At 47.5% G+C, this 14,602-nt stretch overlaps 1 protein-coding gene across 1 annotated transcript in view; it reads right to left on the bottom strand.

Annotated features, from left to right (window-relative positions):
- The window catches only part of LOC142558408 (major facilitator superfamily domain-containing protein 4A-like), a 397,460-nt gene extending 385,635 nt beyond the window's left edge, over window positions 1-11,825 (bottom strand). The window contains exon 1 of the mRNA XM_075670544.1: window positions 11,112-11,825. Coding sequence (XP_075526659.1) covers window positions 11,112-11,395 — 284 coding nt within the window. The 5' untranslated portion in view covers window positions 11,396-11,825. The remainder of the gene's footprint in view (window positions 1-11,111) is intronic.
- Window positions 11,826-14,602: the final 2,777 nt, after the last annotated feature.

The following is a 14,602-nucleotide window of genomic DNA, read 5'->3' as shown; positions in this document are numbered from 1 at the left end:
CTGGGAGTACCATATATGTAGGATGCTTTTACGCTCATTAAACAGTTGAAGCAAGCGACCGTGCTGGCTCCTTTCTCATGCACGTGGTTTCGGCGCAAAACTCGTTTATAATGTCGCATAACCAACTAGCCCAGCAGTTCCCTCTTCTAAAGCACGATCCCGTTTGAACGGAAATCCAAGCGGCCGTTATACCGAGCAAAGCGCGTTGTCCTCCATAGCACTATAGGCAGAGGCAGATATTGAGAAGCAAAAGTGCCCGGCAATAGTCCGCGGATTTCCCTCATGGGCATACCTCGGGGTCGTGTGAATACGAGAAAGAAGCTCTTGCGGCCGCATGTGCTTGGTTCGCGGTGTATGTTTCATCTTCGACGCGCACTTGTTCGGGTGCCTTGCCAACCGCTTCGTGAACACTTTTCTCCCAGAAATATGTTCGCGCAACTTCGACCGTTTACGTAGCAACGTGTTCGTTGATCGCCTTCGTCGCTATGTTCGAGTTCGGCGGCCGCACATTGCTGTCGCACCCGTTTCCCTTTCGTTAGAACGTGGGCTGAGCACGGCTATAGCCTTGCGGTGGGAAGACATTATATATAACCCCGTGTTCAGAAAATGCGCCTTAACTTGAAGCCCATGCTTGACTTGGTCAATTCTGGCCACTACGAGAAGCCGCCACGAGCGTAATGAAAAAAAAAAAGTAAACAGGAAAGAGATTGATACTACCGGATCCTTTGCAATCATAGGTAGCGGTGCAAGGTGGATGGATAAGTTTTCAAGAAGACAAAAGATATTAAGAAGACGTTTACAAAAATGCTAGCATGAAAAGCATGTATAGCATACCTGATTAACTTAAGCACGCTGTAGGTGACTATTTGTCATCGTCCCGTTTCAAATGGCGATGCCAATCAATCGTCATCATCGCCGGCGAGATTTTTTAAACTTTGGGCGGGGCCAGCGCGGGATTGCGCCCTTGCGCCCCCTGGCCGTCTTCCCCTGTGCAGCTTCCAGCGTGCTGACGGAAATGAAAGGAGAGAGAAAGCCGTGCTAGGTCCGATAAATACGTCTAAATTCGTTTGTGCTTGAAGGATTCGAAGGAAAAAAAAAAGTAGATTCGTGAGGTGACGTAACTTAATAGTGATGATTATAACTAGAAATGTGTTCCAGGGTCCCTTCAGTTCATCATCCCGTCTCCCCTGTGCAGGATAGCAAACGGAACGTCCGTCTGGTTGAGCTCTCTGCCTTTCCTTGTTTCTCTCTGTCTCTCATTCCACGATGCTTCATGTATCCCATATTGTATCCTCCATAGTTGAAAGAGTTGTTTTGTCATTGCATACTGACGTAGGAAAGTATGTAACAGCTGTGTCTTAGCGGTACTCACGTACGGGGCAGAAACCTGGAGGCTTACGAAAAGGGTTCTACTAAAATTGAGAGCGACGCAACGTGCTATGGAAAGAAGAATGATAGGTGTAACGTTAAGGGATAAGAAAAGAGCAGATTGGGTGAGGGAACAAACGCGAGTTAGTGATATCTTAGTTGAAATCAAGAAAATGAAATGGGGGGGGGAGGCATGGGCAGGACATGTAATGAGGTGGGAAGATAACCGATGGTCATTAAGGGTTACGGACTGGATTCCAAGGGAAGGGAAGCGTAGCAGAGGGCGGCAAAAAGTTAGGTGGGCGGATGAGATTAAGAAGTTTGCAGGGACAACATGGCCACAATTAGTACATGATCGGGGCAGTTGGAGAAGTGTGGGAGAGGCCTTTGCCCTGCAGTGGGCGTAACCAGGATGATGATGATGATGATGATGATGATGACTGACGTAGATAGTGCCTGCGCACCGTTCTTGTATGATGCAGGCTTGTACATGTTTTCTGGGACTTACATGTCCTAAAGCTACTTTTTATACCCTTTTGTCTGGAGTCCATTTCACAACTAATTAGCACGACTAAAGCATTCATTTATTCACTTCTTGCAGCCTCAGAATATATCTGCACAGGAAACAAGCTACAGTGCCGCCCGTGTCGTCTGCATGCTTAGTCATTCGGCGTTGTATGCGGACTATAAACCATTTTATCGCGTTAAAATCTTATTGCTCTCGTGATAAAGTTATTAACTTCATATAAGAGGAAGCGAAATTCACGCAAACGTCTTCTCTCAGGAAAAACGGCACGCAGCTATTTGGCGCGCGCGTGATAGTATGTTTTCGACTCGCCTTAAACTAAGCCTGATGTGTTTATGATTTTGAACTTGCGATTCTAACCACATCCTCTCGGACGAAGTTAGTTCTAGATATTCTTACCTCAAATGTGTCCCTGATCTTCGTGCTAAGACGTAGGATTGCATTGCAAAGTGCGGCCACAATATTTGTCTCCAAACGTCAGTTTAATTTCGTTACTACTCCCTACCTCATAACACGTTGATGCAGTGTGGCAAGCAATGTATAACCGAAGGTAATGATTAACAATTGTTTATTAGGAACTCTCTTGTTTCTGTTGAAAGTTTCATGGAAATTCTATAATTTTAGTTAAACTCTGCGTACATAGGGTGGGAACGAAAACTTTTTTTTACAGAAATCAGCAGTTTGTATCGGTTCGAACATTGCGCCTGTTCTCAGCAACATTTTTGGGCTTATGTGGGCAGAATAATTCAAATGAACATTGGTGACTTGGCTGTTAAGGTTGCGCGATATGTTGATGATTTTCTTGCTATTGTGAAAACCTTTGACGTACAAAGAAGAGTCGTTGATGTGTTGAAAGTGTTTCGGGAATGATAATATTAATAATAATATTTGGGGTTTTTACGTGCCAAAACCACTTTCTGATTATGAGGCACGCCGTAGTGGAGGACTCCGGAAATTTTGACCACCTGGGGTTCTTTAACGTGCACCTAAATCTAAGCACACGGGTGTTTTCGCATTTCGCCCCCATCGAAATGCGGCCGCCGTGTGTTTCGGGAATGAGGTGAAGGCCTTAGTTTCACGTGTGATTTGCCTGCTGAAAACGAGTTACAGTTTTTGGACTTAAGGATAGTATATTCTGGAGCAGATCACGTTTGCTGGGAGTGTTCTCCTAGGGCAGAGATACGTTTACTGAGATTTTCGTTTGATCACTCTATAAAGTAGTAAAAACTGGTATTTGTGTTTCTTGCACACACTCTTTGGTATATCAAGCCACCACAGGATGCAACATAGTTGTGAGAAGCAAGTATCTAGACTAAGAGAAGCAGGGTACCCTACTGGTGTTATCACAAGGGCTTGTGAAAAAGTGGCAAAATCAGTCAAAGGCTTTTCGAAAAGAGCAACATTTGAAGATGTTTTTAAGAGTAGAAGGAATGCAATTGCACTTCCTTATGTGCATAAGCTAGCACACGGGTTAAAAAACGCGGCAAGCAGGTACAAGATTGATGTTGTCTTTAGTGTAGGCCACAAGCTTGGTCAGGCTTGCCCAGTTGTCCACAAAACAAAAACAAAACATGAATGGAGTGGCGAGCGACAAATCTGCAGGAGGTTCTGTCAATCATAAGAACAAGTACGTGGATTGCAAAATTCAAGTTGTTTCTAAAATACCGTGCTCTTCTGGAAAGGTTTACATAGGGCCCAAGAAAATCGATGTTTAAATAACAAGTCCAAGACCCGTCTTTTTTTTCAACGTTGCCCATTTTGGCCGAGCTTGTGAAACAGACGAGTACGCACAGTTAAGTCGATACAAACTTTACGCTTATACTTTATGGCGTAATTCAGATCAGTTTACCCATAGCAGTAGTTTCATTCGCACTTGAAGCATGAACGTCTTATTCATGAATAATAGGTAATCTACCGCGTGCTACCCATGTGAGTTCAACCCAGCGCTGAGAAGCCTATAACCCAGATCTGCGGCTTCTGCCTCCAGTTTTCCTATTAGCTGGGTGCTCTTTGCGTGGTCTTAAGGTTACGCGTGATGGCTCTACGACAACACTACATCTGTGAAATACCGCTGCCTTTTGCGGCCCGTGGCAAACGAACCATCGTCAATCTCACAAGTAATAGACGAGCTGCGCGAGAAGTATACACAGCGCGACGGGCCAACTACCGGATATCTTTTTGTCGTCATTTTTTTTATCCCAGAGCTTCGGCAAAAGTGGCAATTCCTTGCTGAAAGTGTTTGTTGCAAACTCGACCATGGCTGATGGATTATATTCGTGTCTGCCACGCAGGTGTATCGCACCTCCTCCTTTCTCGGGCGACGAGTCGGGATGAGCTCATTGTTACGCTGTCACATTAAAGACATTTTCTTGCCCGTTGCACATGCGTTATTCCGGGTGTTTCGGCGCACACTTCCAAATTTTGACAAATTGCCTACGGCCGACAGCAACAATTGTAGTTCACGAGCTAGTCTACTCAAAGAAGTGGGTGTTACTCGCGCACACACACAAAAAAATTGAAATGCGTATGATCGCGTGCCACGCCACTGCCGGCGCTCTTCATCACGCCAGGGTTGCCAGACGCTTCGCGGCTTACACGGCGCTGTTACTTCTGTCCAGCAAGATGTCGCACCCGCCTATACTTTGAACGCCGTCCGAGGAGACCAAGCACGATGCTGAAACTTGCTATCGCTGTAAACGATTCGTCCTAGTTTAGGGATTTTTTTTCTTTTTACGAATCATTGGCACGTCTTTATACGTGAAAATGCATGGGGGCCGATCCCGAGCATAGTGCAGTAAAAAATTTAAGAGTCGGACGCTCCTCCCTACACCCTGCACGCGATGGGTGACGCAGTTTAGTGCCGTGCGCAGTAACTCCACCCCCTACCTCATCCCCAACTCGCTTATTAGGAAGACTGTCTTTCATCGACTTCAACTGGAGGTTGAACAGCCTTCCAACTTTTCGTTTTCCTCTACCTCATTCGCAGCTCCGGTACTGGCATCACCTTCGCTCTGTAATAATATCGTACACATATTGCAGACACGTGATGAGCATGTCGCGGAGGTTGCATTACGAGTATACTACAAGACATGTTAAACAGCAGATAAAACGGGCCTAACGACGAGTTCGGTTATATACGTTCGACTCTGTTATACTATCAGAAGTGGTAGCATATGCCGTTGTGAAAAGTTTGTCAATTAAACCAGTGCTTGTTATCTTGCTGAAAAAAAAAGGAAAAGTGCTGGAAAGCAGTTGTAAGACGGTAGCAGTGACAAAATTGTACGGTTAAGCCGCTGATCCATCGTTCTGCTGCACGTACAACCGTTCGGCGGAGTCCCGTGATATATTTTTATACGCAAGAACAAAGACAGCGCCTCTCTCACCAGTGGCTGCGTTCGCGTGTAATTCAGGTATACTGAGCCTCTTTACAACAGACGGCGATGGCCTAGAGTGGGCTTGCTATAACGGCATATTGTCGGTCTGTTCCTCTTTTTAACGCGATAGCGTTAAGGAGCTCGTGTCGCAGAAAAGCCGGTGTCGTCGGCGTCGGTGTCGGTGTCGGCGTCGGCGTCCGCGGCGTTGGCCGTGAGCGATAAATCACGGCAGGCACTTCATAAATAAAAAGCAACTTCCAAGATGGGCTAGGTGGGAATCGAACCAGGGTCTCCGGAGTGTTTGACGGAGACGTTACCACTGAGCCACGAGTTCGATGCTTCAAAGCGGTACAAAAGCGCCTCTAGTGAACGCGGTTTTGCCTTAGAAACGAGCTGTTTCTAAGGCTCAGGCGTGCGTCGCTTGCTCAAGCGCACATTTCGTTGTCGCGCCGAACGCTGCGTTGCTCGACGCTCACCGCGTCCGATGCGGGGCGCGTAGTCGCTGCGCCGTAGCCCATTGTCTTACACCCCTTGGCGGGTCGACGGGAACGCTGTCGCGTTCCACTCTTGAAGGCGAAGCTTAAGCGTCCTCCAATTTTTTTTTTTTTCAGAGAGACCTCACAGGCCTGCGAAGAGGTGAGGGAGGCATGTGGTACAGTTTATCACAAAATACAATCGGTATTCGTTATACGATCGGTATCACCCTTAAAGCATCGATAACCATTATTAGATTCATGTCCCTTCGAGCAACGCAGTTGCAATCTTCAGGTCATTCCTTCCTCGAACCGCCAGACGCAGTCTTTGTTTCCATCAGTGATAATTCATATTTTCGTGCTGCCTTACAACGGCACGTACTAAAGCGCAGTTACATACATGTCATTATACATTATGTCATTATATCCTACTTATCGTTTTTTTTTTGTTCCGTGTTTGATGTATTCCCGCCAAAGTACTGCGCATTTAAAGCTGTGATTCTGACTAGATTTTTATTTTGTCTAGTGGTTTCTGTTGTGGCCCTGTAACCCGCTCTCTAATCACAATTCCTTGAAGAGGCTTGGTGGGCGATATAAATAAGTAAATAGATAGGGTAAATAAATAAATACACGAAATATATAAATAATTTTGAAAGTAAATAAATAATGTTGATAGTCGGCGCGTTGCATATACGCTGAGCTACAATTGTTGCGGTCATGTATTCTAATCCCCGCGTGCTTTGCCTCGACCACGAATTGGCTCAGAGATTGTGGGATCTTGTGGCTAAACAACGCATTCAAAGAAAGAGAGAAAGTAAGAAAGAAAGAAAGAAAGAATTAAGAAAGAAAGAAAGAACGCAAGCAAGGAAGCAAGCCCCAAACTACTAGCAGCTGATTCGTGTCTGAACAGAAGCCAACAATGCCTATCTATTCTCTCGCTTATGCGTTATATAACCTTCCGATCCTACTCGGGAAATAAAAGAAAAAAGCCATGTGAAAACATAGAAGCCTTCTTTATGCACCCATTCTTTTGCCCTTTAGGTGTACGGTTCGGCAGGGCGGCACACAAAGCGGTCGTATACATTATACAGAAGACACGGACTCCGTGAGCGATACGATATGTTTACGTGCAGAGCCTGCCGTTATTCCTCGCGCTCGCAGTGGCATCCTAGATCGCGGCAATATCCAACCGACCGAGAGAGGTAGGGAAAGTAATTATGATCGCAGACACCTGGTTTGACGTTAATTATCCAACAGCCTTGGAATTTCGTGCCAGGATTTCCGAGGCGAAAGCGAACTTTTAGAGGTAAGTTGAGAGAACGCGGTTCTAAATGAGATCGACGTCGTGGTGGCAACGCTAGCCCACTTTATTGTAGTTTAATGTAGTTTAATGAGGAAGCGAAATCGAGGGAGGACCTCGAGATTTGGGACGTCATGGCAATGACATCATTGCCCTAGCGATTAAGTTAATCTTTGGCCAAGCCAATACCGTTTCTGCTGATTACATCGTCTTTCACATTCCTGCGAGCATTTCTCTTCTGCTCTGACTGAAATTTGTTGTATATAAGAGAAATACAAGAATAAGTTATGGCTGATATTAATATATATAGACCCGTTCGTTTGCTTTCAGTATTGTGTAAAATAATCACCAAGGTAATTTCCAATAGAATCAGGGTAACATTTGACTTCAACCAACCAAGAGAATAGACTGGCTTCAGTAAGAGGTACCCATATCCATGTCGAAAATTCATTTGATTCAACACAGATACTAAGTGCACAATCAAGGAGCGAAGGCAGCATGGGTGAAAATCTTAACAAATATCTATAAAGGCTCCGCAGTTACCCTAATTAATCACAAAAAGAGCGAAAAAATACCAGTAAAAAAAAGCGGTGGGGGACAGGTAAGGAAACACGGTCTCACCAATAATATTAACTGCATGCTTAGTAGTGTTCAAGCTATTAAACTGGAATGAATCGGGAGTGAGTATCAACGGCGAATATCTTAAGCTACCTACGGCTGGCAGACGACGTTGTCCTATTCAGGAACGACGGGGGTGAGTTGCAACAAATGATTGCGAGAGATATGCGAGCGTGAATGCAATGTAATGATACGGTGAATGATACAATGATATGTTAAATATAGATATGCGAAAGACAAAGGTATTTCTGGACAAACTGGCGAGATAACAAGGATTCATGATCGGCAGTCAACCTCAAGAGTACGTGCAAGCGCATGTTTATCTAGATCAATTATTCGTAGGGGACTCATACCGTGAGAAAGAGACAGAAGAATGAAACAGAAGACAGAAGAATATACGGCACGCATTACCAAATCATGACAGGGAGCTTACCGCTACCGTTGAAAAAAAAAAAACATGTTCAATGAAGACATTCGACGGGTACTAACATATAAGGGGAGGAAACTTACAAATTAACAATGAAGTTGAGAAGTTAAGGGCTACGCACCGAGCGTTGGATCGAGAAAAATGTTAGGCGTAACCTTAAAAGACAGGAAGACAGCGGTGTGGATTAGAGAGAAAACGGGGGTAGCCGACATTCTACTGGGCATTACCAGAAAAAAAAGAAAGAAGCTGGGCATGCCATGCAAGGCGTAGGGTAGCTAACCGGTGGGCCATAAGAGTTACAGAATGGGCGCCAAGGGAAGGGAAGCGCTGTCGAGGACAGCAGAAAACTATGTGGGGTGATGAAACTATAGGAAATTGGCAGGGGCCAGTTGGAATCAGCTAGCGCAAGACAGGGATGATTGGAGATCGCTGGGAGAGGCCTTCGTCCTAGACTGGGCATAATAACAACGAGCCACAGGCCAGCGCGAAGGAACGACATTCTAAAGTAAGCCTCGCGTGTGCATCCACTGGACATTATATAGCTGGCAGAAGTCTCTGCTTATTTCGCAGAAATGCGGACTGTCACTTTTCTGAGCGATCGCCTTCTGCGCGGAAAAGAAAATTCCTGCAACGGAGGCGACGAGTGCGGGCCCCAGCCGACGGTCGTCTGCAACCTTTCCAAATAAACAATCTAAACGTTCGTTGAAACAAATTGATTGATGTTCTTTATGTGTACATGCGAGCACCGTTCGCTTGTGCTCAACAGAAAGCCGTAGCTTTCTTTTTCCCCCTCTGTGCTTGCTTCCCTTTGCTACGCGCGTGGCGCAAGGTGAAAAGAACTATACGGCGTTGATAGACCTCTCCTGGCCCACGTCACAATGAATCGGTCACGTGACCTTCCGGTAAGCACGGGAGTGTTTGGTGGACAAAAAAGCACGGCGCATCGCGCGTTGGCACGCGCTGACAGCTTCGTGTATCGCGGGTGTTCATGCTTTTATTGTGTTCTTGTGCGCATCCACCTAGACGGTTCGTTGTACCGACGAGTTGTTCCATGCTGGATGATGTTAATTTACACAGCAAACGCAGGGGGCAACCGCCGGGACAAATGCGGTCACGTTCGCGTTTACGCGATGAAAAGAGCACATGCCACGGAGGCGGATTTTCAGTCTCTACTTGACGTATTGTATTAGATTAGTGTGAACAACGTGAACAGCGGTTTGCTACTATACGACCTCTTGCAGCATCGATTGATGCCCCTGTCACACCCTGTTGCGATTGATGCCCCTGTTGAGACAGCTTTGGATGGAGTGCCGGCTGCTACACGGGCACAAACGGACGGCGATTTTGCTCGATCTGGTTTCACTCCGTCGTGATTGAGCTTCTTGATCACCATCGTAGGTGTCAATCGTCTGCACAATGCTTAGTGAGTTGAACCAATTGTCTGCACATGTCCCTCCATGGCAAGACCGTATACGCCTTAAGCGAACGGCACGATTCCACTGCTAGGTAAACATATATGTCGCCGAATTGCACGTTTGGCCAACACTTCGGATCTCTTTTTTCCAGCCGTCTATGAGGAAAGGATCAAGTTCTACCGCTCGCTGCTGGCAAAGATCTTCTCGGCGTACAACTGACGTACAGCTTATGGCAGCGAATGCAGGCACTCGGACAAATCCATCGCGGCAGATCCCGGGGTAGTCACGGCGCGTGGCAAATGTGCTGCGCGCCAGCTCTTAAGCACAGGTCTCTGACTTCGCTTTGGCACGATCCGTCACGTCAGGCTGTTTACGAAAGGGGGGAGCTCCATAAAAAAAAAAAATACCCTAATCTAAACAAACACATTTATCTCAAGAAAGCTGAGTCGTCGTTCGCGTGCCAGAATATAAGAATTCTCACAACATTATTTTGTTTCATTTCTTGATATTAACCTTTTTGGGCTCTTCTGTTTTGTTTTCTTCTTCTTGCAGACGGGCAGCACAGGTCAACTGTATGCACATAACGCAGTCAGCTACTGCGACACGTTGGACGAATTAATCAGCTGAAATTATTTTTCCCCCTTTTAAGTGCACAACTCGAGCTTCCCAATTAAAAAAAGCATAATAAAACAATGCATTCACGAAATATTCGCTACACCAAAAAGCGAAGTACCGCGTACATATTAAAAAAAAAAAAACGAGCACTTTCCTTCAACCGTATGGCGCATATGTTCGCCAGTCTCCGGTTCGAGTAGTGGTGCGTAGAAATGTGTTAGTGTGCGAACATGGAAACGGCCGTAGCAGCTGTGGAACACTCGCGTGAAACGGAAGTGCCTGAAAAAGCGCCGCACATTTTCGCGTCGGCAGCCCGTTTGTGTAGTCTGGTAGTGCTGCACCTACACCAAGCTGCTGACAGAGGCGACCGATTGAAATTACGGTTGCTGCCTCTCGTATATATATATATATATATGCTATGTTCGTGCGGCGTCGAATGCATATGCCAAGCCCGAAAGCAGTTTCTCTCCACGCGCAATGTCGTCAACTGACATGCCCGGCTGGGCGTGGGCGTGCTTAGCGGAAACTGGAGATATCACGTGCTAACACGAACACGAGTCACCCAGATCGCGAAATGCACAGAAAACAAAAATAGCAGGAAACAAACAAAAAAGAAAAAATGGCCATTTCTAACAACTTTTGCAGACGTTCCAATAATTCCCCCTCTCCCCCCTGACCAATCGTCATGGAACGGGATGGATGATAAGCTGACTTTTTGAATTGCCAAAGAAGCGGTAGGAAAGTAACTTTCAGCGTAAGTTCCTTCTATAGCGTCTAATGTGGATCATTCTCGTTGAAAAAACCCAGTGGCTCATGCAGCGATCCGCGCACTTTGTGCTTTGCACCAACGGGAAATAGCAAGACCGAACAGATAGCTGGTTTGCATGACGGGAACGTCTAGACGTCAACGGCAGACGCGTCCGCGCGTCAAGGCGGTTCGACAAGTGGCGCTTGCGCGAAGGACCCGAGCCCTGAGCGGTGACTAACGCACTGACCTTTCCACGAGGACACCCCCCGCGGCCGCGCCGAGCAGGATGAACAGCGACTGGCTGAAGAACACCCAGGACATGGTCGAGAACACGGTCTGGGTCTTGCAACCCAAATCCAACAGCGTCGGTCCCAGGAAGGCGACGCACATGCCGAAGCTCCAGAACACGAAGCACAGCGTGATCGTGGTGTGCTTGTGGCGCCAGAACAGGTCCAGAAAGTACTCGCGCTTGGACACGGACGACACGCCGTCCACCGCCGCCGCTCCACCGGCACCGGCCGATGCCTCCATGACCCCGCGAACGGAGACGGCGGGGCGGGCCGTCGGAGTTGCCGAATAATAGCAGAGGAGCGCGGATTGCAGAGGTCCTGCGGCGACGGCAGAAGCACTCCACCTTCGGGAGAGAAGCTCGTGCTCGGAGCGGCGGGTTCTGCCGATCCGCTATAACCGCATCGCTCGGCGGCGAACACGCGCGCGCAGCAACGCTGGTCGATCAGCAGGCCGTTCCGCTCCACGGACTGTCTCTCGGTCCGGCGCCGCCGAGCAGTGGGGCTCGCGACGGCAAGAAGGAATCGGCTGCAGAGAGCCACTTGCGGCGGGCCGAAATGGACTCCCGCGCGACGTGTTTAGGGAAAAACCGACTCTCTCTCTCTCTCTTACTTCTCGGGGCTCCCTAAAGAGGTGCGCGCAGATCGCGAGCAAAACGAAAAGATCGCGGGGGCAGGTCTCGCCCCTCTCTCTTTTCTGCCGTGGCGCTCGATGTTCCGTTTTCTATATCTTTTTAGAAGAGGGCTGTGGCGACATCTGGCGACACTACTTTCGATTAGCGCCGCAGTGGACCCCGGCTGCGCGAACGCTGCGACGGCGGAGTCGTCTGCTACTACTGCGCGGCCGCCCGTCTCCGCGATCCGTGACGTCACTAGCGCGCGCACCCCCACCGCGCGTCATCGCCTTTTGGCGCGAAAGATATGAAAGCTGCGCAACGTTGGAAAGAAGCTGTGAAGGTTATACGGAGACGTGAAGGGCGCAAGGGGGGGGGGGGGGAGGAGGCGGGAGCGTAACTTATATCGCGGCGCGTGCGCTATCTTTTCTGAACCACACTGGGTCACTCGTTATTCCGCGTCTTGCGCTCACGCCTTTGCAGGTTGATGCGTCGAGACGGGCACGAAACAAAGTGCGGAACGTGGCTTGGTATGCGCAAAGTTTTTCCGAAAGCCTTTGTCCGCTTGCTCCGGTGGAGCCAAACAGGTGTGTTAAAGGAAACCAGATGTGCTTACGGCGAATTGAATGTGTCCGATCGGAACAAACGCGTAATGAAACAGAGCCGGTATTTGCAGCGATACACTCGACAAGCTGTGCCAGACGATTGAATGCCAACTACAGAGTGTTCTCTTTTTTTTTTTTTTCTCAGTATACGTTTCATTCATGCACGAAGAAGATCGAGGCGCCGGTACGCACCCAAACGAAAGATTACCGAACGCAGCACAAGCGATGACCGCCGATATTATTGGTTGCTCGGAGATCGAAGGCGAATATTTCATCGCCACGCGCCCGCTAGGTGAGCTTTTAAACGACTGCGCGGCTGCACTTAAACTGCGAGGAAAATAATTGTGCAAATATAACGCGCGCGCTGGCCTTTACGCGAAGCAAGCCTTTCGTGAAGCGTTTAACTAAATGCTACGCAGCCAAATGCGATGTGCACGACTGACATAATTTTTGTCCTACATGCAACGTCGAATGTCGTGAAACGTTTATACTTGTGCACCGCACCAGTCGGAGCGTTGACGTCAGGCAATGTTCATCTTTACGCGCTACTCCTTTGACAAGCTATGCCTACGTTCGAACACAATTTCAGACGGACGCACGCTGGCACGCTGCGACACGAGAGTGCCGAAGTTGACAGATCTCTCTCTCTCTCTCTCTCTCTATATATATATATATATATATATATATATATATATATATATATATATATATATATATATATATATATATAAGGAACCGATCGAACGGGCATGTTGGAATCTATGCGTGAACGAAGTGTTCGTGAAATCGTATGCGATGAATTTATTGTCGTTTCAATTATCTTTCATAGTGTGTTATGGGCCGCGTTTTTGACAGCGATGCCTTTTTTTCGACGCTGTCGCGTTTTCGGGCGTCGTCAGTGGCCAGAGTGACGCTCCGTCCACTTCATTAATGGAACCAGCCAGCCGTGGACGGTGGATGATAAGGGTTGCATAGAATCGAGCGATAAGCCTCACTAGAAAATCGTGCTCATGGTTGACGCTAACAGTGTCCTTTCGAGCGTCTTATATCATGGTGGCAATGGCGTACTGCGTTCCAAGTGTTTCAGGAGCGTCATTAGTTTCTATTTCTGTTGTGTCATATGACTAACGTTTCTTCATCCATTTGCTTCCTGCTCAAACCAACGTATAATAATATTTTGGGGTTTTACGTGCCAAAACCACTTTCTGATTATGAGGCACGCCGTAGTGGAGGACTCCGGAAATTTTGACCACCTGGGGTTCTTTAACGTGCACCTAAATCTAAGCACACGGGTGTTTTCGCATTTCGCCCCCATCTCAAACCAACGTGGTCAGCCTACTTGGGGCCGAAACCGTAGCGCTACCTGGTGTCACCGCTCTCGTTGCTTCTTGTCATTCGCGATCGGACGTCCATGCATATACGCTATATAAACTTAAAGAACAGCGAGGTTTCGTGTCCTCATAAGACGCCTTATACAACATATTGCCACAATGCCTTCCATTTACTTTTTTTTCGTAATTAACTCGGGAGCAATTACTCTAACTATTCGTTCTGGATATGAAGTTCGGGGCATGTGGCACTGTACAGAAGTGCTTTACTCATACTCTTGTCATCCGCTTTCCAGGAATCAGGCACTAAAGCGATCTGGACCCCTGTGTTTTCACAAACGGCGGAAAGCAACCTCGAAGTACGTTGAGAATGCTTCGAGATCGCGTGAAACTCCAGCAGGCAGCAGCGTCTTGGCAATGTACAGCACGTAGTTCCATCTTCACCTCTGCATTTAGGCAAGATAATGCAGTTTTTACCATAGTAAGCAGGTGGAGATGGTTCCTTCTTCCACGTACGTAGATTTGAAGCTCTTGGCACCTAACTGTGGTATCTAAATTAAACAAGAACTGTTTTTTCACGTTCGTAACTTACCTGTCGACTTCAAATAGCACCTTGAAGAGCGATTATGTTCCACACCTGCATAGGGGCCCCAGGATACACAGATTATTTACTGGCACTTATTTAAAGTTAAAAATGGGATTTGACACGTTATTTCGGCAATGCCGAAGGTGCAGAGCTCCGCTTCTACATCCAGAATGCTCACGAAGTGTCGGGAACCCGACTTCTGACACCTCAATTGCTCCTCCCAAACCACCTCCCGACAGACTCTCAGCACGGCAAAGACCTGATTGGATCAGCTGGTAATGTGGCATGCACATGACTGCCGCTGTCTCTCCCTCTCCA

Source organism: Dermacentor variabilis, chromosome 9 (genome assembly GCF_050947875.1).
Source record: "Dermacentor variabilis isolate Ectoservices chromosome 9, ASM5094787v1, whole genome shotgun sequence".
Classification (NCBI taxonomy): domain Eukaryota; kingdom Metazoa; phylum Arthropoda; class Arachnida; order Ixodida; family Ixodidae; genus Dermacentor; species Dermacentor variabilis.
Note: the sequence above shows the minus strand (reverse complement) of the source record. Positions and strands in the feature narration are given on the sequence as shown.